Genomic DNA, 26,833 nt, shown 5'->3' with positions numbered 1-26,833 from the left:
GTCACTGAATTTGCCCTGAATTTCCTCCACTAATAATTGTAAGCACCTGGAAAAAGTTTTAAGTGCAAATGTCTGTTTCAGTGTTCTAGAATACAGTGCAGCAGCAGTTTGCTAGCTTAGTCAACCATTTTTATGTTATTCCTAGATGAAAAAGAAGAGGGAATATTGGGGAGCATACTTCTTCCCAGCTTTCAGATATCTATGCTTTCTTCTGAAGATCACATCAATCGCAAATATGCTTTTAAGGTAAGAATATTATTTATCCTTTGGTCTGTGGTGTGCAGGTGATCAAGAAACCATGATTGTGAACACATTCAGTGTTGATTTCAGGTTAGGCAAAAGCTGGCACAGATTGAAGACTACCCCAATATCATAATTTATTCTCTAGAGAGCTACAAAAACAAACTATCATTTGTAAAGGCAGTAAATTTCACTATGTTATCATTTAGGCAGTAAATTTCACTATGTTTAGTGTTATCAACATTAGTGGCTCCTCCAGTGTGACTGCATATTTTAAAGCTTTTTGTTTCAAAGACCCTGCTTCTTTAGTTTAGGTGTACTCTTCTTTGATGGTGTGGGAAATGAGCAGTTCAGTCAATTTTGTGTCTCAAGATGATGCCTACACATAATCACATTTTTGCAGCTTCTTCCATCAGCAACCTCCACGATCTAGAAGTTGTACTGGGTCATTTTTGTCAGTATTGAAATCTATCCCTTGAAGCCCTAAATATGTGCACACACTTCTTCCCATCCTTGTGTTACCCTTTTAGAGAACGTTTGTTCACCCTCTTTTTCTACCTTCTTTTGGATTTCTTTGTAACCCACCTGAAATTGGATTGTTGTAGCCTTAACAGTACTAAAGTCCCCTCATTCCCTGGAGAAATGTATGTGTCTGCAGGCAACCTTATATCCTCTGCCATGTTGGTGTATCTCAATGGAATTCAGTTATCTCACTGCCTTAGCATCCCATTCATTGATATCTTCCTTTCTCTGCTCTCTGGGAGTTTTTTGATTCTCCATGGAACAATTGGGCATGCAAGTGACACCAGGTGCGAATGAAACTCATGGGCCATCTTCTCACTATATGAAGTCTAATCTACCTCCATATTTTACTACTTGCCCACTGGACCTCTATTTTTGTAGAAGGGCTGCTTAAAAGATTTTGCTTGTAATCTATAGTTCTGTGAGCATTTGCAAGTTAGTTACTTGCTAACTTGGACAAGACCAAAGTAATTAATAGCAGCTTTAAGTTGTGCCCTTGAACACTAATTTCATTTTTACAAGGTTTATTTTATTTAATGTATGCTGGATGAATTGTAGCCGCTCTTCTGTTAAACAATCTCGCCTAACTTTACATTTTGTTTCTTGGATTTGAACTTCTTTGGGCTCCTGTTGATGATGAGTACACTAAACTGCACTGCATGTTTTAATGGGTGAGTACATAATTTAGAACCTGCTATTTTGTCCTGACTCCCAAGTATCTGAGCTAATATATTTCTATAATCTGTGCTTCTCAGATGCCAACAGTGAATTTTTATTCTGTAATTCGTAGAAATCACTTGGAAGCGCAGCAGGTGCACAGTGAAACAACAAGGCTTACAAATTTAATTCTGATATGTTTTTCCCCTAGTATAATTGCCGCAAAAGATGAGCATGATGCTGAATAACATTGTATTAGTTACCGTGTGATGAGTTTCTAGAGGCAGCCTGAATAAATCTTAAAACCAATGAATTACTTATTAAGGAAACCAGTAATATTATTCTATTTGTTTTCTTCTCGCTCCCTTACAGACTATCGTAACTTCCCCCACCACAATGACCATGTCATTTCCAATCAGGCAGCTCATCCAAACATGAGGACCTATTATTTCTGCACAGATACAGGGAAGGAAATGGAGTTATGGATGAAAGCCATGATAGATGCAGCTCTTGTACAGACAGAGCCTGTGAAAAGGTAACACAGGTTGACAGTGCTGTAGCATCTGTGTTAGTTTATACTACCAAACTTTTATCCTCCTGTCTTGTGTAGCTATGTCTCGATAAATGAGTCATGCTAATTCTGATAGATACTTAATTGCTTTGTTTTGACAGGCATCAACTTTTTAGAAATACATTTTTCATGTAAAAGATGACTCCCCTATGTGAACCTTCAAGGTCATGTTTAGGGGTGTGTTACTACATCTCCAGCTTTTAAAAACTTCCTGGCAACCCATACTTGGAACAATGGGCTTTTCCCTCCATCTCGATCAAGTTCAGTGGTTTTCAAGAGACTTGTATGAGCAGGCAGCACTTGTTCAAAAGTATTTACTGGAGCTGGGGAAGCAGACAAGTGTACATCCAACTGAGCAGCACAATTTGTGGCTTACATAGTTAGAGTTTGACTCCATTGTGTCAATAATGAGATGATGAATTGTAAGAGGTGATAAGCTGATTTGAATGACCCATAGTACTGTATTATAGAATGATTTTATGTAACATTAACACTTTACAATAAGCTGATAAAGAGTTAATGATGGGGTAACTTCCCACGACTATTGTAGTACATTAAACCTCATCCGTTGCATTGCTCATGTGATTTTAGCTTGTAAAAACAAGACTTTTAATTATAAATATAAAGGTTTCTGTGGGCTGAATTTCTCCATGGCTTGAGGACAAGAGCCAGTGGAATTAGAAATGTGCTGGACCAGATAGTTGAAAACTTTAACCTACCCCATTCAAAAAAATCAAACAATAAATTAAAAATAGTTAATAGTTCTGGAGAAAATGCCTTAAGCAATCCCACCTACCATTGAACCCAATGCGTTTTGACTTTTCATGATTTTGGATTTCAGCACAATCCCTGAAGCGTAATCTTCACGTACGTTGTAGGCTTATTGTACTGCATTTTTAATAGTTGAAATAGGTAGTTCTTCCCATGTTAGAATTAGCACATACTGAAAATTGGGTTACATTCTGCTGACTACACTAATTTGGAGCCATCTTGAATGAGTCATAGCTGAAGGTGGTGCTTGGGGAGGAGAGAAGCTGCAACTTGCCTCTTTTTTTATTCCCCTTTTTCATGCCAAAAAATAACAGCCTGAACATTTGCTGGTGAAACAACATTTCATATGAAATGAGTCATGTACGACCTCTTGCCTTTTCTGATTCTGTCTGGAGAAAGTGGAAAGGTTTCTCTCTCGCTCGTAATAGTAAAACTTGGGGACATCCAGTGAAGCTCCATATTAGAAGATTCAGGACAAATAAAAAGAAAGTACTTCACACAGCACATGGAGCTTGCCCCTCCAAGATGTAGTGATGGCCACCAACCTGGACAGTTTTAAGGGGGATTAGACAGATTCTTGAAGGACAAGGCTAACAGTGGCTACTAGCCATAATGGCTAGTATGTTCTGCCTCCACTGCCAATGGCGGTATTCTTCTGAATACCAGTCGCTGTGTACAGAAAGTGTTGTTGCACTCAGATCCTGCTTGTGGGCTTCCTATGGGCATCTGGTTGTCCATTGTGAGGATAAAATGCTGGGCTCTAGAAGAAGCCTTTAGCCTGAACTAGCAAGGTTCTCCTCTTATTCTTATCTTTCTGTGTATCTTTAGCAATATAATATATTTTCTAGATCTCTGCTCAGTAGCAATGAATATGTATAATACACATGTTATTGAAGCTATTTGGCCTTAGAGACTTAATTGTAAGTAGTTTCACAGATCGAGGTCTGGTGGAGTTTTTTCTGTTATAAGTAGACTCAGGTTTAATAATGTCCTGAGGGGTCTATTGAGAATAATTAATTCTAACTGTTTTAAATAAGCAAAAGCCCATTTAAACTTGTCACTCAAACGGTGAAACAAGCTCCCATGTGGTTACAACTTTGATTATTTCCCTAATTTAGGTCACTCGTAAGAATGCGCTGGCATTTTCCAAAACACTGTTGCTTTTCCTTTATCAGTTAAATTATGCTTTCCTACAACAAATTTCAATGTTGTGCTGAAATATCAATAAATAATATCCCATATTCATTGCCTATAATTTTTGGCAATTTTGGCATCATATGCAAGTAAACTATCAAACACTATCTTCCACCGGCAATGAAGTTGTGTTATTATTGAAATCTCACTGCTATCCCAGATTGACTGTATCCTAAAACTTTATTCCGTTAAGAATGGAATAAAGAATAAAGGGACATGCAGTCAGTGGAGGAAAGGTGGAGTGTAATGCATGCTAGGACTTCAGGCTTTGAAGGAAGCATCAGAATGACATGAGCATAACAGCAGAAAATAGCAGATGTCTTTTGAAATTCAGTTTAAGGAAAAGATGATGACAAGGGGCAAGTCCCACAAGGAATAGGCTGCAACAATCTAGAATTTAGACCTATAGTTTTGAAATCCTTTTCTGGTGAAACTGGGGTTTCTCAATGAAAAGGCTACGAGCAGACAGCCTTCCATGACTCAGAGCTTGTTTTCCATTACTGATCCCCTCCTGTAATTTATAGTTGCAGGAAAGTTGTGGTTGTGACCCAAGTCTCATTCATGGAGAAAGAATGATATCAATGTTTTAGGCATGAGTTAGGCAGATAGATGAAGAACAAAGGACAGTATTGTGATTTAAAAAGAGTTGCTTTAAAGGGAATAAAGACCATATGATGTATAAAAGAAATGGTAATTTTAATTCTTTATAAGACTGTAAATGTCTAGGATTGCTTAGTTCACTTTAAGATGAGATAAAATCAGGGTCCCCAAACAGGGGCTTGTTCCATGAATCTTTTGGGGGTGGGGATTATTTCAAAATGCTTCAAAATGGAATAGAACGCTGGTTACCATTGGTTACCTGACAGCTTTAAGCAAATCATGATATTTGATTTTTAATATCTGTGTGTTCTTATTGTATATAGCTATTGTTAAACATTGTTTTGATATTTATATGATATAGCACTGTATAAACAAATAAATCATCTCCTAGGCATTGGAAAGTTTAGGGGAAGAGAATTTAATTTGTTTGGAAATTCAGGTCCTCCCTACCTACTCTAAAAAAAACATAGTATTGGCAGTGGGCATTCACCCGCCCTCCCCAGTAATGTGGACCAATAAGACTACTCAGGCTGTAAAAGAAAAAGCTTGAAAAAAGCCAGTTAGAAAAGCATGAATGAAGTTGTGTTGATGGTGGGTAAAGTGTTGCACTGCAGTAAGGTTAGCATTTCAAATTGGAAGTAAGGTGGGAAAGAGATTCCATGTGGTCAAAATCCGTGGTGCTTCTTGGTAAGGCTAGATGAATGATAATGTTCCCCTAATATTTGGGGAAGGCAGGAGTTGCTAAAGACATTAAGCAGGCATACCAACAGACAGGCTTGCTAGAATAGGCAATACTGGGGGGGGGGTAGAGAGAGTGGTGCTAATTAGGTCAAAATCACCACCAAATCCTTGCCACCAGGATTTCTCAATAGATGATAGAGTCTGAGTGAAAAGGGTTAATTGAAGGCAGGACATTTGAAAACAATTTGTTAAGAGATTAACTTTGGCCAGTAATGAAGTGGGAGAATGTATCTGGTGACAGGTAAAGATGACCCCCCCCCCCCAGTGAATGAGAAGTGGAAATAACAGTGGTAACAGGAGAGGAGAGAGTTGGAGCATAAAGATACTTGTCTTCATACCCATATTATTTTTGAAATGTCAGTGAGGCATCTAGGAAGAACAGTTGATTTGACAGTTCAGTGGGATTGGGCAAGGTGAGAGATTAGTTTAGGAAAAAAGTAATCCACTTGAAGATGGTAGCTGAAACTTTAGCAGATATGAAAATTGTTGAGAGCTCTGATGGATTCCTACAGAGATTGGGAAAGATGAAAAGGGACAGGACAACAATTAACAGTTATAACAGGAGAACCAGAAAAAGGGCAGTGTCCTATATCTCAAGGGGAAGGAGTGAAAGTGAAATAAGATATAAAGAACAGACAGAACAGACTTGGAAGGTAAGAACATGACCAAAATGTAAAGGAGATGAAATCAGGAGCTGAATGCAAGATTTCTTATGAGGAGGAAGGTATTTCAAAAGTAGGAACAATAAGATTGAAATTTTAAGCAGAAAGGAGGAGCCAGCTGACACAATGTATGTGAGTAAAATAGATTGGTGGGAGAGAGGGAGAAATCAGCAGGTTGTGGGACTGGGACTGGAGAGAGGATTGGCTTACTTAAATGCAGTATACTAGTTGGAAGACGAGAATGAAAGAAAAAGTGGGATGGTGGTGAAAGCAAGCCTCTAAAATTTAATAAGAGCTGTGGATCTGCCAACATCTGAATGGGTAAATTCAGGGTAAATATGCTAACAGTGCAGCTGTTACTGTTTCTGATAAATACAATTATTTTACACCACAGTTCAACTCAGCAGATATTTTCCCCACTGTAATTATAGAAGCCACAAGTGTTTTCCCAATGATGAATAATAACTGACATGAAACTTGCCAAATGAAGCAAATTGATGATGTCAGTGACCATGTAAAGTTTAAAATGGGATAATATTTCCCTTTATCTACTGAATGTCTGGCACAGGAGGTCCAGGAGCTAGACAGCTCTGTATATTCCTCCATCACAAAAGATGGCTTGAAATTAATGAGGATTTCAGAGGCTTTAACTGCTAAAAAGAAGTCAAAGTGTGCTTTTTCAACACTATGAAGTCTGAAAATTTTGCCTTCAAATTTTTATCCCCTTTCATAGCTGTCAGACTGAATACTGCAGTTGGGGCTGTTCGCTGTGTTAATGGTTATATCAAACACAGAATTTACGTAGTAGTAGTTTCTTCTAGTGCTGCATCTCTAAGACAGTGAGTGATACCCAACATAAGTGGTTGAGTAGACCCATAGAAATCAGTAGGCTTAAGACCACTGATGTCAATGAATCTGTTCTGAATTATGACTATCCCCCTTCTAAAAACTGTCAATTTTAGAGCCAGTTACCTGTCCTGTCACCAGCCAGCCTCACTTAGATTTGCTTTTACTGAGCTGCATTTTCAAGCTATGCCCTCTGCTATCCTTGATGGACGATATAACAGGACGATATAACATACGAAGATAGACTCTATATATGTGGGCAACCACAGGTGGAAGACATCTTGCACTATTTACTATATTGCCCACTCTACATTTGACTCAGGAGGTGGTTTCTTACCCTACTGTCCACACAGGAAAGACGTCTCTCCCCAGCAGAGAAGATTCTGCGGTTTCTTAGCTATATAAATAGTTCAGTGACTCATAAAGTCATCTTTTTGCTTTGGCGGCCAAAAAGATCAGAAAGAAGACCCTGGACAATATAGCAGTGAACTGTAAGGGAGACACAGAGATCTAAATAGAGGCCATTATTTGTGGCGCAACACTTCTTTTGCTTGTATTTATTTTTGATTCAGATTTGTCATGGCCAATGGCTAGTACAATAAAGTTATTTGGATGGAATTATGACTAGCGTGGGATATCACCAATTGCTTTATCTCTGCTGTGTTCAGTCTGTTGCTGAGATTTCTGTTCTTGATCTTTGGTCTTGCTTTCTAGAGTTTCATCCAATGCTACAATTCTGTTCATACAAGAGACTTCCATGTCTGCAAGAGAACTTAGCATTCCACCCCTACACACCCTGAAAATATTCTCCAGGGTGTTGCAGGACTCACCAGATCAGATATTGGGGATGCATGGGGAAAGAAGGGGAATGGGAAGTCATGTCATTTCGATCAATTCTGGTGATATCCAGCATTGGATACAATCCTTGATCTATTGTGCAGCATACAAATGTAATAAATAAATATTAAACACTGGCATGCCCTATCCCATATGTTAAATATAGGTGCCCTTCTGGATTCATTTTGTCAAAATCCAAGGCATATTATATCATGTTATGTGATGTTGATTGCGCGGTGTGAGATTGTGTGTTGCATGTATATTGCATATAAGTTCCTCTCACACAATATTTAGAAATGCTTGTGGCAACGGGAGTGTGCTGTTGGCCCCACCCCTGACATAGATGTCTATATGTATAGGAGTTGGAGACCTGGTCATACACATAGAGATTTATTCATGTAGGCTTTTCTGTTGAAAATGTTTGTGCCTAATGCATGGACATCAAGGGCAAGGCTGGGGCAGGCTGCTCATTATTGCGATAGGGCCAATGGTGGATCCTCATGCCCCTCTCTATGAACATTGCCCCTTCATGCAAGTAACCTGTGAAGGAGGCTGTAGACATGGGGAGTAGATGCTCGTGTCTGGACATCCAGCAAGTATAGAGCTGGGCAGGAGCTCAGTGATGGGTAGCATGACACAGTCATGATCTTTCATCATGCTTAGGCAAAAGATTGTTCAGGATCATCCCTTGTTCTCTTCACTTCTTTCCTTTGTTCAGAGAGTACTCAAGCAGGGAGATTATACCATGCCTTAGTAGCTTTTCTGTCTGGATGCAAATATATCAGTGTGGGTTCAAAGTTCAGTACTTTTGTTGAGGTCTGTAATCTTGTACCCTATATGTTTGCCTAGCTTGTAAGTGCTGCATGAGTTGCAAGAGTTTGGATTAGATGACCCTCAGGATCCCTTCCAACTCTATGATTCTAAGACTGAAGAAATTGCATGCTACTTACTAAACACACCCAAGTGTACCTGTTTCGGCATATTTCTAGTGATGTTGTTCTCCAGTGTGTATTTCTTCCTTTTTTAGAGCAGACAAGATGACTGCTGAAAACACACCACCTCGTGAAGTGAATAATATTGCAAACCACAGAGTGCTAATTAAACCAGAGGCACAGAATAATCAGCGGAACAAAGAAGTGAGCAAAATGGAAGACAAAAAGGCCTTAGAAGCAGAAAAATACGGATTTCAAAAAGTTGGGCGTGATAGACCTTTAACAAAAATCAACAGCGTAAAACTGAATCCTTTGGGGTCAGAGTATGGGACTTTGCCAGCAAACACAGTTCCATCAGGACACTACAGGCCAATTCATTTAAATGGGTCAGAGAAAGCTGTCAACCTTATTCTAGGAGACTCTGGAGATGGAATCCATCACAACACCATTCACTCACACATAGAATCTGAACGTGTTATACAGAGAACTAATTCAATGCTTCAGCTGGAACAATGGATTAAAATACAGAGAGGAAAGGGGCAAGATGAAGAAACAAGAGGGTAAGTAATTTCAGAATTATTTGCCAATCCTGACTTCTTGGTCTCAGTGTATACTGTGACCCTGTTTAATGCTACAGTAAAATCTTAGTTGAAGCGCCAAAGGATTCCTGCAATAATCCTATATTACCTCTGTTGCTAAAATATAGGATTTCAAACAGCATCTCAAGGCCTATCTAGAACTTAAATTTATTTTGATTTATATTGCACTCTGTCCTAAAGTCCTATAGACTTCTGGTAACAATCATATGTAAAAGGTTGGGCATCTTTCCCAGAACAGCTGTTCCAAGGGCAGACAACAACAACAACAACAATAATAATAATACAGTAATAATTTATTTATACCCTACCCATCTGGCTAGGTTTCCCCAGCCACTCTGGGTGGCTTCCAACAAAATATTAAAATACAGTGGTCTGTTAAACATTAAAAACTTCCCTAAACAGGGCTGCCTTCAAACAACAAGATGCCCTCCAGATGTTACTGGACTAAAGCTTCCATCATCCTTGATTATTGGCCCATTCTGATTGGGGCTGATAGGAGTTATAGTCTATCAGGAGAGCACCACTTTGGAAATCCCTGGTCTATTCCCTGTTTATCTACTGCTCTGTCCTGCTCTTCATTCTAGATTTCTTTCTTTCATTAAGAAGCAAAAGTGGAACCAGTCATCAGAAGACTTTCCCTGTTGCAACTATTAAACTATTAAGCCAGTGTGGTGTAATGGTTAAGAGTGGTGGACTCGTAATCTGGTGAACCGGGTTTACTTCCCCGCTCCTCCACGTGCAGCTCCTGGGTGACCTTGGGCTAGTCATACTTCTCTGAAGTCTCTCAGCCTCACTCACCTCACAGAGTGTTTGTTGTGGGGGAGGAAGGGAAAGGAGAATGTTAGCCACTTTGAGATTCCTTAAGGGAAGTGAAAGGCGGGATATCAAGTCCAAACTCTTCTTCTTCTTCTTGTATCTCATCTTAATATCAGTAGCTCGGTTAGGAGCTCTTCGTGGTCTCAGAAGTCTTTCACAAACTTGCTGATGATGCTGGGAGTTGGACTTCTTCCATGAAAATCATGCATTTCCATGCTGAGCTTATTATTATCATCATCACTATCATCAACATTAAATTTATTACCTGCTGTTCACCAGCAGGTCCCAGGATGGGTTACAACATTTGGGTTTTTTTAAGAAACTGTTTTAAGTTGCATAGCTCTGTTGCAAACTTATTTACACTCCTCTCTCAGTTCAGCAAGGCAATGATTAAAATGTTGAATAGCCTTTTTCCTTATATTTTTGTAACAGAAAATACTGTTGATCAACTAAGTTTAATAAACCAATGTATGAATAAATCTAATTTCCTCACACAAAGAAGCTTTTTTCCCTCCCTTTGTGTGAGTGAGAAAGCAAGTCAGGGAGCAATCAGTTATCTGTAATTTCATGCTATAGCTGAAATATGGTTAGTGGGTTCCAAATAAGCCAGAATTCAGAAGCCATCTTTAAAATATGGTTTCATACCCTCGCTTGTTCAGAAGCCAAAAACCATAATTCTTGACTCATTTCCCAGCTTCTGTGAAGGGAGGAGTAATGTGATGGTATGTTGGTGCACAAGGTTTTTTCCATAACTCTGTTAATTAAGCCAAGATATGATCATCAAAATGCAGTCATTAGGTCTCTTTCAAATTACAAGCAATGGCTTGGCTCCCACATCATGCTAAACTGAGTGAAGTCTAAGCACAAATGTGCAGACTCCCGAAAGGAAAATCGCAGCTTCTTCGTTCCTCAGCTACACTGATCTAGGCCATAGTTTGTCTTAGGGTGCCATCAAGACCGAGGCTTGTGGTTTACATCTGTCTGGATTAAGTATGAACTGTAACCAGGGTTCATCCCATGGTTTACAGCTTATTGTTTGTACGGGAAGCCTAAACCACAAACTCAATTAGGCTCAGTTTGATGCATCAGCAAAAGAACCGTGGATGAGCAAAACAGCTGCAGACTCCTCCCCCAGAATATGCACATATGTGTGAAGTCATGGCTTGGCTGATCGTAATGTTCAAAGAAGGCATGTGTCTTTTTCTACTGTAGATGTGTTAAAAGTTGAAGTTTTGCAATACCAACAGTGCATTTCCAATACTTGTTTAGAGAGTTTTAATCCTGTGACTAAATGATTGACACCACTAAGTAGTATTAAGATGTGAAATTGTGGTTCTGCATGACAGCAAACCCTTGGCAGGAATCTGAAAAGCAGTGCCTAGTCCTCGTTGCTCAGTTTTCTTATTATAAAATATTGCACTCCAGCATTCCACTTGAGTATCTAGAAGTGGCACCACAGTATCCCACCTTCTTCTCTAACTCCCAGCTCCCAACTTGAGCAAAGACTCTGGTTCCATTGTTTGCTTTGGGAAGAGCAGTCACATGTGATAGGTCAAGCAAAACATTGCTTGTCCCCACTTCTTTAAATGTGACCTGTACTTGAAATATCACTTTGATGAGGTAATGAAAGGCGCTAAGAAGTGTTTGAGATTTCAAACTTCAGTTACGATTGCACCTGAGGAGAAGACAACAGTTTGAGTTATATTGGTCATTTTCTTGGGATATTACTTGATTTGGCTTTATTTTGACTTTCACACGTCGGAACTTAGTTGGCTTAATGTTCTTTAACATGGTGATGGGTATCCTTCATCCTGGATCCAATAGTCACTCAAATTGAGCTATGGCTATTTAAATTTTTTATAAAACCAAGTCTGGACAGAGGTGCCCTGAGATTTTTAGAATGTATTTCTTAACCCATTTTACACATTTTTATTGTACCTCCCAGCTTCCTCCTCCAGTTGTAATTATGTTAAGTTTTCCTCCCAGTTTTAGTGGGGTTTTAATTTATGTGTTACACGTGGCAAAGTATACATAGCTTAATGAAACGTATGCATGCATATAAACAAAATTCGATAATGACATTTTGAGGTGGGGGTGGGGACAACCCATACATGGAAAATTGGGATCTATGAATAAAAAGCATAACTCTGCACTATCGTTGACTTTGAAAAAGTAAATTAATGTGTGAGGGGGAAGGAGGAAAAGCACAAGTGCACAGCGCAGTCCCATTCTCCAAACCATGATTATGTGATCAGAAACATTATGTTCATTCTCGGACACAGTGCTAAATGTGTACCACTCAAGGTATATAATAGTATGAATCGAGTATTCCCAGAAAGAAGGGGTAGGAGTGGAATATTTTACATTTCATCACATGTTTGCATTAAATGGTTTTGTTTTCAATGTAAACAGGCATAGGAACTATGAATCTGCCCAATTTGAATTCTTTTTAAAGGTTTTGTCATGGTATCATTACATTGGCTATATTCCCAAACAAACTCATTCCATTGTAGGAGTTTTATAACAGCAGAAGCTATTAACAAAACATTATTAACTGGCAGGAGCCAAATCCTCTTGATCGTGGAGAACATATTGTTAGTTAAATATGGATGAAATTGTTAACACAGGTCATATACTTAGAAATGATGGCTTTGTTTGAAGTTAATTTATAAAAGAGAGACGGCGGGGTTTATGTCATTATTTACTGCTTTGGAATAAATAAATTCCATTCTCTTTGAACATACTGCTAGGATATTAAACCTTTAAAGCACAGTACTTAGGGCAATGTAATGAAAGGAAGTCAGATTCAGGAGCACAAATATAATATAAATAGTAGAAACTAGGTAGGGGGACCTCTTTCTTACTCCCTCTCCTATCTAAGCCTGCAAATTGTCACTCTCACTTAGTTGCCTATGGTGATTAGCAGTTGCCTCAAGGCAAGTAGCAGATAATGCAACCCTTTTAAGAAATAATAGCAATATTGCAACTGTCTTTATCCTGCCTCTGCATAGCCTCAATTCAGTTTTCAGTGTTCCAAACAACTCCCTTAAAAGCACTTTAAATGCCTGGGGCTGTACAGCAGGGGAAAGCAGTGTTCAGCCTTGTGGAATCTACCTTGTGTTTTACTAGAATCCCAAGATCCACCAATTGGAGCAAGGTGTGAGACTTAGAATGAAAGAACATGACACCCTCTAAGCTGCTAATGAGCACAGAAATTTGTTTTACTCCTCTCACACAAAAATTATTCTTATTCACCCTTAGTTTTTTTTCCACACACACACCCACCCACACTTACCTGCAAGCATGCCCAGTGCACTGCCTTCGCATGAAGCTATAATAAATAAATCAAATGGACTGGAGCTTTTTGCCAATTTGAAAATATATAATTAATTGAACAGGTCAGGTATTGGCCTCAGATAGCCAATTGTTCCATAAAACTAGTTCACCACACCATAATTCTGAAGGAGGATTTCATGATTATTAAGTTGTATACAGGGAAAGAAAAAAATTGTCCTTGAAACTAAAATATGTGCAATGTAGCCCATAGTATAAAAGGGGAAGGAGATAGAAAAAAGTTGGTAAACCTTAGGAGAGATTAGCAAAGCCAGACATTGCATATGTTTAACTGGAGAAGACTCATTTTTATGGCTTTGCATCCTCCATAGATTGACTACAGGTAGATAAGGCCTCTGCATTTCTGCATGTTTTTCTTCCCTCTTCTTCTTGTTGTGGTTGCCAGAACTATTGTTTTCCCTTAAACATATATGCATACCTATGTGTGAAGCACCATGAGGAAGCATGGCTGCTGCAGCATTAGTTTCCATCTAAGCAGTAGGGCAGTGGAACTGATCATTTCCCCCTAGACCAGTAGCTATGGGATTTGCAGAGTCCCCAACAATGTGAATACTCCTTTTTACCGTACATATGGGAAATTGTGTATTTTGGCTGCCTGTAACCCAGCTTTCCTCCAAGGAGCTCATAGGGTTCCCCCATCTTATTCCCACTGTTGTGTGGGCGATCCCCTCTGTGGCACCAGGGGAATCTCAACTACCTCTTTCAGGGATGAGTGCATAGATGGTTCTCCTTGGATACAGATAAATCCATGATACAACTAAAAAACAGAGTCTATTACTTAAAACAAGTGACATGTTGAGAGTTTGACTGCTCAGCCACAACAGATGTGGCCTTAGCAAAAAAAGGGGGCAGGGTTTACAATAATTATTTGTTACCCTCAAGATAGACTAGAGAAGAAGAAAACTAAATGTTGTTTATTCCTGTGCCTACTTACATTTTGAGTTACTGAAGGAGGATTCTTGTTTCAGCATAATTTCATATCAGACATTGCCAAGAAACATGCCAAGCCATCGACCCCAAATTGTACCTCGATATCCAGAAGGTTATCGAACTCTACCAAGAAATACCAAAACCAGGCCGGAAAGCCTCTGCAGTGTGACGCCCTCTATTTATGACAAGTCCCTTGGATCACTGCCAACTGAAGACAAAAGAAGATCTATGCGAGATGACACCATGTGGCAACTCTACGAGTGGCAGCAGCGGCAGTTTTACAATAAGCAAACAACGCTTACTAGACACGGTACTTTAAGTAGTCCCAAAACCATGATTAATATATCTGATCAAACGATGCATTTGATTCCCACATCACCTTCCCATGGTTCGATAGCAGGTTTCCAAGGATACTCACCTCAGAGGAACTACAGATCAGAAGTGTCCTCACCAGTGCAAAGAGGTGATGTAACAATTGACCGCAGGCATAGGCCACATCATACAAAGGTGAGATGTTTTTATTGTTGTACTTTAGTTACTGTGTGCTATAAAATGTATAACTTGGAAGTAGTCTTCCAATTATGTATTGATATTGTGTGGCTCACAAAAGAAATACCAAATACAAAGCTTCGGGTTAAAAACATCCAGTTAGCTCTGATTTATATGCTAGTTCTCTCTGTGATAGAGAGAACTAGCATATAATTGAGAAAATTGCACCAGGAGTTAACGGGAGTAGAACATCATAAGTGTGGGTTGAAAGATAAAGTCTTTCCGTTTCACATGCCAGTGCTTCATCTGACATGAGATGTTCCCAGGGCTTTTTTTCAGGCACAACTCAGTTCTAGCACCTCTCAGGTGGGTGCCATTGCCATTATAAGAGAACAAAGGAGGTGTTCATTGTGAGTTTCGGCACCTCTTTTTCTAGAAAAATGGCATGGGATGTTCCCAAATAAACAGTTGCTTGTCGAAAGGGCCCAGCTAAGCCTCCCACCTCACCTGAGCAGTTAGCATGCCTGTGACAAAACTCTGACCCTTGAGAAGTCCTTGCTTGAGATCTTCATTTTATGCCCTTTCTCACATTGCCCCATCCAATGAAGTGGGGCAGGCAGTCACTGGGGAGAAGGCCTTTTCAGTGATGGGCCCATCTTAAGTTTTTTTTTAATGGGCTTGTAAACTGCCCAGAGAACAAAGTTTTATGTGCACTATATAGATGCAACAAACAAATAAAATAACAAACTTGACATCTGTTGTGTAGGTCCCACCCATTCAACCACTTCACCATTAGCATAAGAAGAGCCTTGCTGGATCAGGCCAAAGGCCCTTCTAATCGAGCTTCCTATTCTCACAGGGGCCAACCAAAAGCCTATGCTAAACCCGCAAGTAGGACCTAAGTGCAACAATGCTCTCCCACTTGTGATTCCAAAAACTGGTATTCAGGGTCATACTGCTTTGAACAGTGAAAGGGAGAGAACATGGGCATTGTGGCTACTATTCATTGATAGCCTTTTCCTACATGAATTTGTCTAATTCTCTTCTAAAGCTATCCAAGGTTATGGCCGTTGCTGCCTCTTGTGGTGGCAGATTCCATAGTTTAACTATGCACAGTGTGAAGAAGTATTTTCTTTTATTTGGCCTGAGCCTTCCAACATTCAGCTTCATTGGATGGCCTTAGACACTCGTATTATGAGAAAGGGAGAAAAACTTTCCATACCATGCATAATTTTGTCTATCATGCCCCTGCTGACTCATCTTTTTTTTCTAAACTAAAAAGCCCCAAATGTTTTAACATTTCATTATCTTCTCCCATTCACTTCTTCCATGTGTACATATAGGATAAGGAGCAGATATTATGTGCATTTGCCATTCTTTGCATATATAGAGTGTATTTATTTTGTGCTTCAACATCTTTATCCTTTTTGAAAGTGCTGCTATTTGAGAAGTTCCCCTTAAGACTGTTTCCTTGTGCAACATTTTTCAACCCCCAGCGTCACACTTACTGGCTGCATTGTGTTGTATATTGTTCTAAAATCACAGGGAAGTCTTAAGAACATATGATGGGAAGGAGCTATGTATGTGTCTGTTTCCAAAAAAGCAGCTGTGCCAAGAATTAGGACAAAACATGTCATTTATTCAGTGCATGAATGTGTATAAACGTGTCCTAGTTTCTGGACATAGCAGTGGTTTATAGGAGAGCACTCAATGACCTTTTTTAAAAGCAGTTAATTAGGAGCACTTAATGGTACAAACTTTAGTGAATGGAATACCTTATTAAGTTGTAGTTGGTGCTTTTTGGACCTTCGAGGGCATTTTGACATTTGCAAGGTTCAAGCTGAAAGTGTGGTGATTTAGTGTATTTCTGCTGGCACGTTATTAACCAGAACCTTCACTTTAGACACCTTTCATAAACCCTAAGTTGACTTGGAAAATCATACTTAAAACACAACATTTAACCTTTGGTTTGAAAAGCTTTGACAGGCACCCCGAATTATATGTGCACGGTTTTGTTTTTTCCCCAAAGCAGCATGTCTTTGTGCCTGACAGAAGGTCGATGCCAGCAGGTCTGAGTGTACAGCCTATTACTCCCCAGAGCTTGCAAGGCAAAACGGTGAGTGGCATTTTTATATTTAGCCCATCATTTTTTATTTAAGAACAACCTATAAAATACAACACGTAGCACAGTGACTACTCTAGTTATAGAATCTGTATTAAATGCAGTTTCCATCTTTGTTTTTTCATTAAATCGAGGTTTTCCTTCTAAACAGTTTAAATCTATTTGGATGCTGCATTAAATTTTGCAAGAGTAATCAGATAACCTTTTAATTCAATTGCTATTTGTACTATGCAATTCCTATCTGTGAATAATTTGTCTTTTTGAGCCATGTAAGTATTTCATTTTAAATATCTCTAGAGCAACAGCAAGGCACCTTTACGATTTTATTGTTCTTCATTTCACAAATTGACCTACCATTAAGTTGTTAATTCAGTTGTGGAGGGGAAATACCAATTACCAGAGCTTTTCATTGCTGCAGAATGGAAGTCGCAGTTAACTAGGAAATTTGGTGCTGCAGGCAGTTTATTATACATTGTGCTGTCTTATGAAAAGAAATTATCCATCCACTAATTGCACATTTTTATTCACATCATTAAAAGTATTTTACCATTCAATACCTAAGGTTTAGATGAGGGATTATAGATTTGAGCAAACATTTTTGAGAGACCTTTAACTCAAATATGACCACTTTACTAGCTGAAACCTTAATTTCTTCCAGGCGATTTCTCTTCCCCCTCATTTCTTAGTAAATAATGTTTTTCCAAGTGAAACACTAATGAGTATATACTGTATTAGGGGAGTGTAGGTTAATCATTATGAAACCTGTTAGCTCTTGAATATAGGAAAATTTCTTGCTCCCTCTGCTGGAATTCATTTAACACTGCCAGTTGCTAAAACCATACACTGTAGCCAAGGAATACTTTCAGTTCATTACTTGTAATATATAATTCAGGATTTCTGATTATGTGGCTCACCTAAAGCATCACAGTTGAAGCCCTCTTCTGGAACTCTGTGGGGCCCCAGTGATGTGGATGCCTGAATAATAGACCTGACCTCTCGTTTTATATGTTAAAGAATGTTCCACGTGAGTAGTGTAACATTTCCATGACCTAAATGGAACAGACCATGGCTCAGAATTTTTTTGTGCATGTGATAGAACTCACTTAGGTCTTTCACATGAACAGCTGAATGTGCAAAGCAAATCGCTCCATTTTACATCTCATGACAAAAAAGATGCTTTACATAATTGGTTGCTTTATAATTATGAGAGAGCTTCTGATATATGTGTCAGTATCTGAATCGTAAGTTAAGCTCAGATTTCAGGAACTGTTAAGAACTGAGGGCATGAATCTTTGGGATTTACTAGCAAGTAATATATTAGGATAGAGTGAGGAAACAAATTTCTGCCTGAGAATCACGTTGGAAGTTGCATTCAGAGGTGGGTAGGGTCGGAGCCCAAAGTGGGCTGAGTGACGCACAACTCATACTTTTGTTCAGTAGAAATTGCTTTGTTTATGTCATTTACATACAAACAACGTATAAATGTCAATGGTTTGTGTTGCTTTTAGTGAGGATCTTCACTGTGCACTTGCTTCAGAAGAGAGAAGTAGGCAGAGCATCGCCATAGTTGAACCTAGGGAATCCACTTCCACAAATGAGCAGTGATGGCCACCAACTTGGATAGCTTTAAAAGACGATTAGACAGATTCATGGAGGATAATGGTAGCAGCAGCTACTAACTGTGATAGATCTGTTCTACCTCCATAGTTGGAGGCAGCATGCTTCTGAATACTAATTCCTGAAAACCACAGGTGGAGAGAGTCCTGTTATGCTCAGGCCCTGCTTGTAGGATGCCCAAAGCAAGTAAGGAATGCTCCAATTACAGGATGCGGTCCTTTGTTCACCACTGCTGCAAAAAGATGGTGAGCTGAATGAAAAGCCACTGTGACTGGTCCACACGCCACCAGTTTCCCACCCCTGCATTAGGAATACATAAGAATAAATTACAGTGAAGGGTTCCACTGCAAAGGTGCTTTGTTCAGAAAATTAAATGGTCATTGTGGAAGGAGCTCTCTATGGAAGGCTGAGGTCAGAGTGCAGGTTGAGTGGGAACCAAGGAAAGCCTGTACAACAAAGAGAGAGTGCTTTGGGGGTTGGGAAGATCGCATATAAGTTATGAAGATTTAGTCAAGTGTTAAATTTGGATGAGATGAAAATTGTACTCCTAAGACAGGAGTGGGGAACCCATGGTCTTCCAGATGTTGACTCCACTTCCTATCATCCTTGACTAGTGGCCATGCTGGTTGGAACTTATGGGAGGTGGTAAACATCAGGAGGGCCACAGGTTCCCCATCCCTGTGCTATTGCTTTCAAGAACTAGGATGGCTCTCTTCTACAGATACCGGTAGCAAGACAAATCAGAACAACATGGAGGACTGACTCTGGGTTGCATCCAATTGTGTCCCTCCACTGATGGAGGCCTCCTTAGTTCAGCTAGCAGATGCTTCCAGTAATGGAAGTGAGCAGAGGCAACATTTGCTGATTTCCCATTCCCTGTTCAGCCCTGAGCTTCCTTAAAAATTGCCCCAGAGGGTTAGGGGGGTCTTAGTGTGGTAGGTGGCATGGGAGGGGGCTGCAGGAGGAAAGGGAGCTTTGTGAACATCAAGCACACCCATTTTTAGTCTACAGAAGTGTTGGTGGATCAAATAAAATCCTTCTATCAGAAGATGGACACAATTGGATAAAACCCTATATTAGTTAATAATTTAAATATATTTATACAATATTTGCTTTGGTTTAAGTGCCGTAGTCTCCTTCCTTTGGGTGAGTGCAGCCTTTTGGGTCAGTAGCATGGAGTTCCCCCAGAATATATTTGGCTTCCTTGATTCTCAAGCATTTGGATCGTCCTATTCAACCTTCAAGTTCTAGCATGTATAATTGTGTTGAAAAATCTTAGATGTGTTTGGGAAATAGTCTCTCAAAAAAACTGTTGTGATTGCATTAAAGGAGAAAACACAGGAAGTGTGTTGTGTTTTGGATCTACAAACTTTGACAGTGTATTTTTACAATGCATACTTTTAGTAAAAGTTGTATGTGTGTTTTTAATATTTCATTCTTTGTTTTTTTCTTTGGCCAGCATTTGAATAAATTACTCAGGTGCTACAAGACTCTTCCTTGTTTCAGATACCGTAGTTTCTGTTGCTATCCAATTATTTTAAAACATACCGAGCAAAACTTGAGTATACCCGTCCTCTATATTTTGTGACCGTGGTGCGTTTTTCCTCCTCCCTTCGCACAATATTGCTAGCCTTTGTGTGTAGAAGTTATTACCATGAGTTTCAGAAGCTTCGCGGTTTTAAAGCTCTTCTCACCTCCTCTTAGTTTAGTTGTATTCTGTTGGCAGACATTGTTGGTTCCCTTTTATTTTGAAGAGGTTCACACAGTTTAGATGTAGCATGATATCCAGCATTATCAAACACAAGTATATATCTGAAGTCTTGTGCAAGATAATGATTAACCTATTTTCCACTCTTTGGCTTCTCATACGATACTCCTTCAGCCAGAGGAGCTCACGCTGCTGCTTATAAAGCTGAGAAGGCAGCAAGCCGAACTGAGTAGTATCCGGGAACACACATTAGCACAACTCATGCAACTAAAACTTGAGGCCAGCAGCCCAAAGGTCAGCTATGAAGTGATGTTTGTCATGTGCCATCTTCACTTATTCTTAGCCATTCATTAATCCAAGCTTGCATTGTACCATTGGTGCCAACCTCCTCTAATGTAGCTTTTTAGAGCGTCATTGTTTTCCTGGCATCTGTGGTGGTCTGCTATTAACCCTTTGAGTTCTAGTGTGGATGTTGAATACATTGCAACAAAAAAATAGGAATGCGTTCAAATACATTTCACTTTAATTGAGTCTGAAATTTTGCAAGTTACGCAGATTACACACAAATATGAAGCCCAAGTAGGTAAGGGTGGTGATAAATATGATCTACCATAACCATTTCGTTTTATTTTCTCATCTTTGAAATGATTTATAATAAGCATTTAGAAGCAGAAAATGCACACAAATGTATCAAAGGGTTTATAGTTGTCTGTGTAAATTCAACATGACCATGGTGGTTTTTCTTAATTTTGTTTTAATGTTAAGAAGTTGTTTGTGCGGCTAATATTACTAAATCTGCAATTGCAAACTAATGCTTTATTACTTTTCAAAAGCAGATGTTTGGTTATAATTTTGCTTCCTTCTGTCATTGGAGTATTGATTGGCTTTTCAAAATATGCTAATGCAAATTCTAGGAAGACCCACAATTCAATGTAACTCTCGCTTGGATTAATATGACAATATAATCTAAAGGTTGAAATTAGAATTTGTAGTTCTCTTTCTTTTCTGACTGACCTTTTCCACATCTTCATATCTGTCCTTTTCTTCTCTCCTTCCTCTTTGAATGCTGCTTGCTAGAATGAGATTCTTTCTCATCACCTTCAAAGGAATGCCATATATTTGGATCATCAGGTGGGATTCATAGCTTATTCTTGTATATTTATATCTGATAACATGTTGACACTATTTTTTATCATTTAAACTTTTTAATGGTACTGTCTCATTTAAAATTGTCTCAGGGCAGATGGTGAAAATGTTTCTCCAAGTGCAGATAGCACAATTTATATGCTAAGGTCATTGTTCTGTTCCATTCATACTCTTTGTCCTAATGCTGCAGCTTGTCTGCTAAAATAAAATGGGGTCCAATATTTGAATGGGTTCACTTATTTACATGACATTGTTAATGTGAAGTGCAAAATGAATATTTTAAAAATAATCCTAAAAATATAGTGTTTATCACAGTAGCTATACCTGGCTTTTGTCTGCCTCATCCCTGCAGTCAAAGTCTAAATATATACAAACATTTAATGTAATGAACAAGGATATACTTCCGTCATAGCCATCTTTTGGGGGGGAGGGGGGGAATACTTGAATACTTCAAGAAACCTTTGCACAGAACTTGAAAACTGCATATCTGCCCATTATTTTGTGCGCCTGCTGAGTTGTTGGCACAGGAATTCGGAGTTTAGATTTTCTTTAGATTTTCGCAGTTCCCTTTATCTGCATCCTGAAATGAGAGCATGTATTCACTTGACACACCACCAATAATGCAGCGCATTTACAACTCAGTCCATGGCAGCTGTGCTGAGGATGAAGTGCTTCCCATCAAGTATTAGCACAAAGTGGGGTGCATCATCCACTTGTGCTGGCACATGGCACCGTTCCCTGTTTTTATGAGCTGCTGCCAACACCCAGTCTCTTCCTTTTTAATTTTATTTTTTGATCTAGACATAATTGGTTGGTCTTTGGCTGATTCTCTGTTTTATACCACTCTCATATGCAGAAGGATAAAATTGTTATTTGATAAGGAATCCTATTTTCCTTTACTACATAACCAGGGATTAGGAGAGAGTGGACCCTAGGTTTAATCATACATTCTGATAGGAAGTTCAGAAGTATCCCTGAGTTCATTTTAACCAGGTTACAATAGTCATGTTTAATGATAAATCACAAACTGATTCTATCTGCCTGTCACTTGGACTTGTTATCTAGCTGATACTGCTGAATCAGAGTTAAATGTACAATTGATGTGTAATTTAATATAAAAGCAAAATCTGAGATGCTAGATTTGTATTCATCTTTGGGCAGACTGAAATATTCAAGCATGACAGTGCATAGATTTATATTCAGTTCTGTCTCTGACTCTGACTCTAAGTGCAGTTCTGAGCCCAAAAGGTGATATTTCTGGGCCCTTGAATAATTTTTGATCATGGAAGATTTTAGTACCACCTATGGATATTCTTACAAAGGACATTGTTTCTCATTCTGCTATTGTAGCAGCTTATGACCATCAGCAGTACTTATAGACTGAATTTATTAGAAAATGCTAACCTAGCCTAGGCTTGGAATAGTTAAATTGTATTGAACCAGGCAAACTGTTTAACTACAATTTAACCTCCAGAGGCTACTTGTATGCATGAGAATTCTCAGCAAATGGAATTCTCAAGAATCAAAAGTTCTCCTATTCAATACAGTCCTGTTCAGAAGTTTATAATCTAGTGTTGTCTGTAAGATGCTAACACCGTGCTTTTAAGCAGTATCCCATCATTTCTATAGGATGTGGTCTGTCTATAATGATTAAAAAAGCAACCCTCTACTCACAGTTTTTGAGTCGCGTTCCTTACACGCAGATGGAAAATGGAAATAACTGCTGGTCTGCCATGCTATCCTTCCCCAAGCCCTTGAGATGTTTTGGACTACAACTTGGCCAACGGGGAGGGATATTGGGAGTTGTGATCCAAAACATCTGGAGTGCAGTTAGGTTGGGGAAACACACACTGTGCTGTAGATGAGTCCACAGCAAAGTCTAATCACATCATAAAATTTGGACCTCCACTGTAGTTCTCACACAATTTCCACTCTGGTCCCTATCATCTTTTGCCACATATTGAGTGTTAGGTTTTATGTTTTTCATGTGGCCTGCATGAGAAACCGGCGTTAGCTGGTTGCTCCCTAAATAGGCAGATGAGCAGGTTCTTTGTTAAGGGCCACCCACAAGATAGTACTGTATGTATGATATAACCTGTGTATTTCCTTGATAAAATATATATACACCCTTTTAGTTGAACTGAAGCCTTTAAAGGCTTAGTTCTCCAAGCATTCATCCTCCTTTCATTTAAATGGGACTTAACAAGTTCTACTAAAATGAAAAGTAGATGTTCAGAAACTCTGCTTCTCAAATCTGGCTGCTTCCCAAATCTGTTACTGACTTCATCAACACAGTGTATTTGTGAACATAGTTGGTAAATAGTTTATATAAATAATGCAGCCTTGAAAATTATTATACTGTAAAAGATAGTATTAGAGGTTGGTAAATATAGTTGCTGTATGTTATCAATGTTATGGTGTTATATTGCAGATCATAAAGTATTTCAAAATAAAACATTGACAAATGAGCACTCAACTGTCTAGGAAGGCTTACATTATTGCAGCTCACACTGTGAAAAGTTGTAATAAGCACAATTGTTCGTGACTGCCTCGGTCTACAACTTGGATTAAGATTTGGCTTGTTTGCTATCTGTTTACATGTTGTGCCATAGTTTTGGGCTGACCCAACACAGGTGTTCAGGAAAATAATAATATACATGGGTCAAGGTTACTACTCTCCATAAAATGATTATCAAGTTGAGAAAAATTTGGACTAAGCTCAGCCTTCTTCCCAGTATCCAGTCCCCATGTTGACAGCGAGGATTTGCCCCAGAAACCTCCCTTTTGCTCAGAGTTAATGGTGTGCAACTATCCCTAAGATAGTTAATGTGTTATTTATGCTGTAAATCTGATAATGTGTGTGGGTGGTTTATTTAATGAGGCTAGCCCTTTGTCCATCATATCCATTTGTTAAAGATGATTGAACATTTTCAGCTTGAGTTATTTAGAGAAACGTCTGAAATGCTTATTGGTAATAATTACTTTAAACTTAATATGGGTTGTAGGTACTCTAGTTTGGCCATAGCAGGCTTTTCAAATGTACAGCTTTGCTTAAGCGTGAGAGGAAATATGAACTGCTGCACTAACAGAAAATAATTAAAGTAGAGGCTATATTTACAGTGTCGTCTTTCAAATCTAGCCGTGCTGTAAACTGATGTTTGCTGTATGCTCCTCCTGATTTGAAATAGATGAAAGAGAATGAACCTTTAATCATCATGGTTCACACTATGATTGAGAACTCGGCGCTAAGACCACAACTGTACCATCAAGTAAGGTCTTGGATAGTGAATGAAATTGCTTTTTATCATTGCAAATTTTTCCTCAGTGACAGTTTTTGGTTGTTCCCTCCAGTTTACCCATAACATTGGTGTTCCTCCTATTTGTTTTGGAAAACCACAAGTCATCTGTGTTTTATAAAATGCTGCAATATTGTTAGCATGGCTTTGCTGAACGTACTTGTCAATGAGTATTGAGTGTATCCCTTTGGATAACTTTCTCTGTTTCAGAATATTTGGCAAATTGCTGTTTTTTTTTTTGTAGGTTAATTCAGTAAATTCATAAAATTGCCAACAAGCTTCCAACATTTATCATAGCATGGATCTATGCGATTCATTTTCTTTTGTTTATTTCTTTTTCCGTTGAAGGAACAACTTCATTTTGGTTTAACACTAAAGCATGACAGCAATGTTTACCTTGTCATTTCTGGCAGCTTCTCATTTTAGGAATGAATTTACTAATTGTTGTAGGTTCCTGGACAGCTGCTTTGTTTTGCCCTTGGGAGTTAAAAAGGATCAAAATAATTTTGATCTGGGGGCTATAGCTCTTAAGGGCAGTGTGTTCAGAAAGTCACAGCAAACAAAGTCAGTATCAAGTCATGATAAAATATTTGGAGGGGAAATGTGCTGAATGGAAATATAACATCAACTTGTCTGTTAGAAATCAATTTGTGAAAGAATTTTATCCTAAACATCATATGGATGTCAACAGGTTTTTCACCACGTACCAAATAAAATGTTTGGCATTATGTTGTTTTTGCAAGTAATTGCCTTATTTTTTTCAGCCTATGAACTCAGAGGCTCTCTAGCTTCTAGTCCAAAGTTAGCCCTAGTTTGAGCTTTGACCAGTGCATAAGGTTGCTGCTGCTTTTCCCAGGGAGGGCATTCCTTTTCCTTTAATCACAGCTTGAACTGAGAACTTGGGAAGATGCAGCTTCTGTCACTGCAGCTATGATGGGAGAACCTGCATCTGTCAAATGTCTGCCGAATAAGCAGCTGACAAAAGACACAGTCTCCCTCTTGGGGCAAGACTTGGTAACCTTGCCAATGTAGGCAAAAAAATTGTGCCACTTCAGAAAACAGTGTGGCATCTGCTGCGAGTAGAAATTGTGTAATGAAATGCTTTTTTGTGCCACTACAATCTTGCTCAAACATGTGCTTTGTTAACTTTTAAGTTAACATGCTTTCTCCCCTGCTTCCATCTGTGAATTATTATGTAAGTTAGAAAAAAAACCAGCATGCAGTATTACTGAAAATGAAGGGTGAACGCTGGCTTCATTATCTGCTACTTGGCTGAGACTCACTAGCCAAATTGGTATTCAGATTTATCTGCCAAATTGAAACTAGCATCTCTAAGGAAAGTTCTGCAGCTTGGAATGAAAAAAGAAATGAGGTGCCCTTGAAGTGCAGAGAGTTATTATCAATTTTTTAGCTACCTAATTATTTGGTTTTGCTTTTCATTAGGTTGGAAGGACTAGAATTGGTTCATCATTTTACACTGAGTTAGCACCATACTTGATAGTTTGACTCTGGAAGGTCTTGAAGGCTGAACTGCCTGATCATTCAAGGATGCATGGTACCTAGAGAAAGCCTTTGAGGCCTAATGGAATTGAGAGCACAGGTGGGAAGTGTTGTTTTCACAGCTTTTAATCTTGCGTTTATTTAAAAAAGCAGCTTGAAGAAATAGTCTTCCAACATGTCATGTTCATTAATATCAAATATATAATTAGGGATATGCAGATGGCGACTTGGAGAAGCTCATCCTGTACTGAATCACTGGCCTTAAATTCTGAAATGTTTCCATGGGATTTAAAATAGCTGAACTATTTAATGAAAGATTCGCGATAGAAACGGACATGTTGGGTGGGTGGGTCCGTGTCAGAGCAGGTACTGCTTAAAATCCTTTTTCTGAGCAAATCCTTTGCATCTTTATCAACGTTTTCAATCCACATACAACTCACTATTCACATGCCAGAGTTTTCTGTGGTGTCTGATAGAAACAATTCAATGGATTATCAAACATCTGTTCGTGAAGTTGCCAGTTCAGTTTACCTTTGCACATGGAGTTGGAATGGGTGGTTGTCATCTTGGCTTTGTCCCAGGCAGCAAACTGTGTTTAGCCAGTCCTAGCCTGATGTTCCCAGAGTTATACTTCCACAACTGCTTGGAAAGCCTGCGGAAATGCGGCTTGGTAGTGCTCTTTT

General features: G+C 38.9%; 1 protein-coding gene across 24 annotated transcripts in view; it reads left to right on the top strand.

Annotated features, from left to right (window-relative positions):
• The window catches only part of PLEKHA5 (pleckstrin homology domain containing A5), a 170,876-nt gene that overhangs the window by 123,684 nt on the left and 20,359 nt on the right, over window positions 1–26,833 (top strand). For 4 of the 24 annotated variants that reach the window (XM_081879688.1, XM_081879667.1, XM_081879675.1 and 1 more), the window contains 8 exons: window positions 146–246; window positions 1,839–1,954; window positions 8,669–9,133; window positions 14,311–14,779; window positions 16,791–16,877; window positions 20,383–20,502; window positions 21,286–21,339; window positions 24,543–24,623. In XM_081879688.1, coding sequence (XP_081735814.1) covers window positions 146–246; window positions 1,839–1,954; window positions 8,669–9,133; window positions 14,311–14,779; window positions 16,791–16,877; window positions 20,383–20,502; window positions 21,286–21,339; window positions 24,543–24,623 — 1,493 coding nt within the window. Of the gene's footprint in view, window positions 1–145; window positions 247–474; window positions 1,434–1,791; window positions 1,955–8,668; window positions 9,134–14,310; window positions 14,780–16,790; window positions 16,878–20,382; window positions 20,503–21,285; window positions 21,340–24,474; window positions 24,624–26,833 lie in introns of those variants that run through there. The other 20 variants (XM_081879673.1, XM_081879682.1, XM_081879676.1 and 17 more) reach the window with 16 other exon arrangements.

The sequence above is a fragment of the Podarcis erhardii genome (genome assembly GCF_964252035.2).
Source record: "Podarcis erhardii genome assembly, chromosome: 10".
Lineage (NCBI taxonomy): Eukaryota > Metazoa > Chordata > Lepidosauria > Squamata > Lacertidae > Podarcis > Podarcis erhardii.
This window is presented reverse-complemented; position numbering and strand designations above follow the sequence as displayed.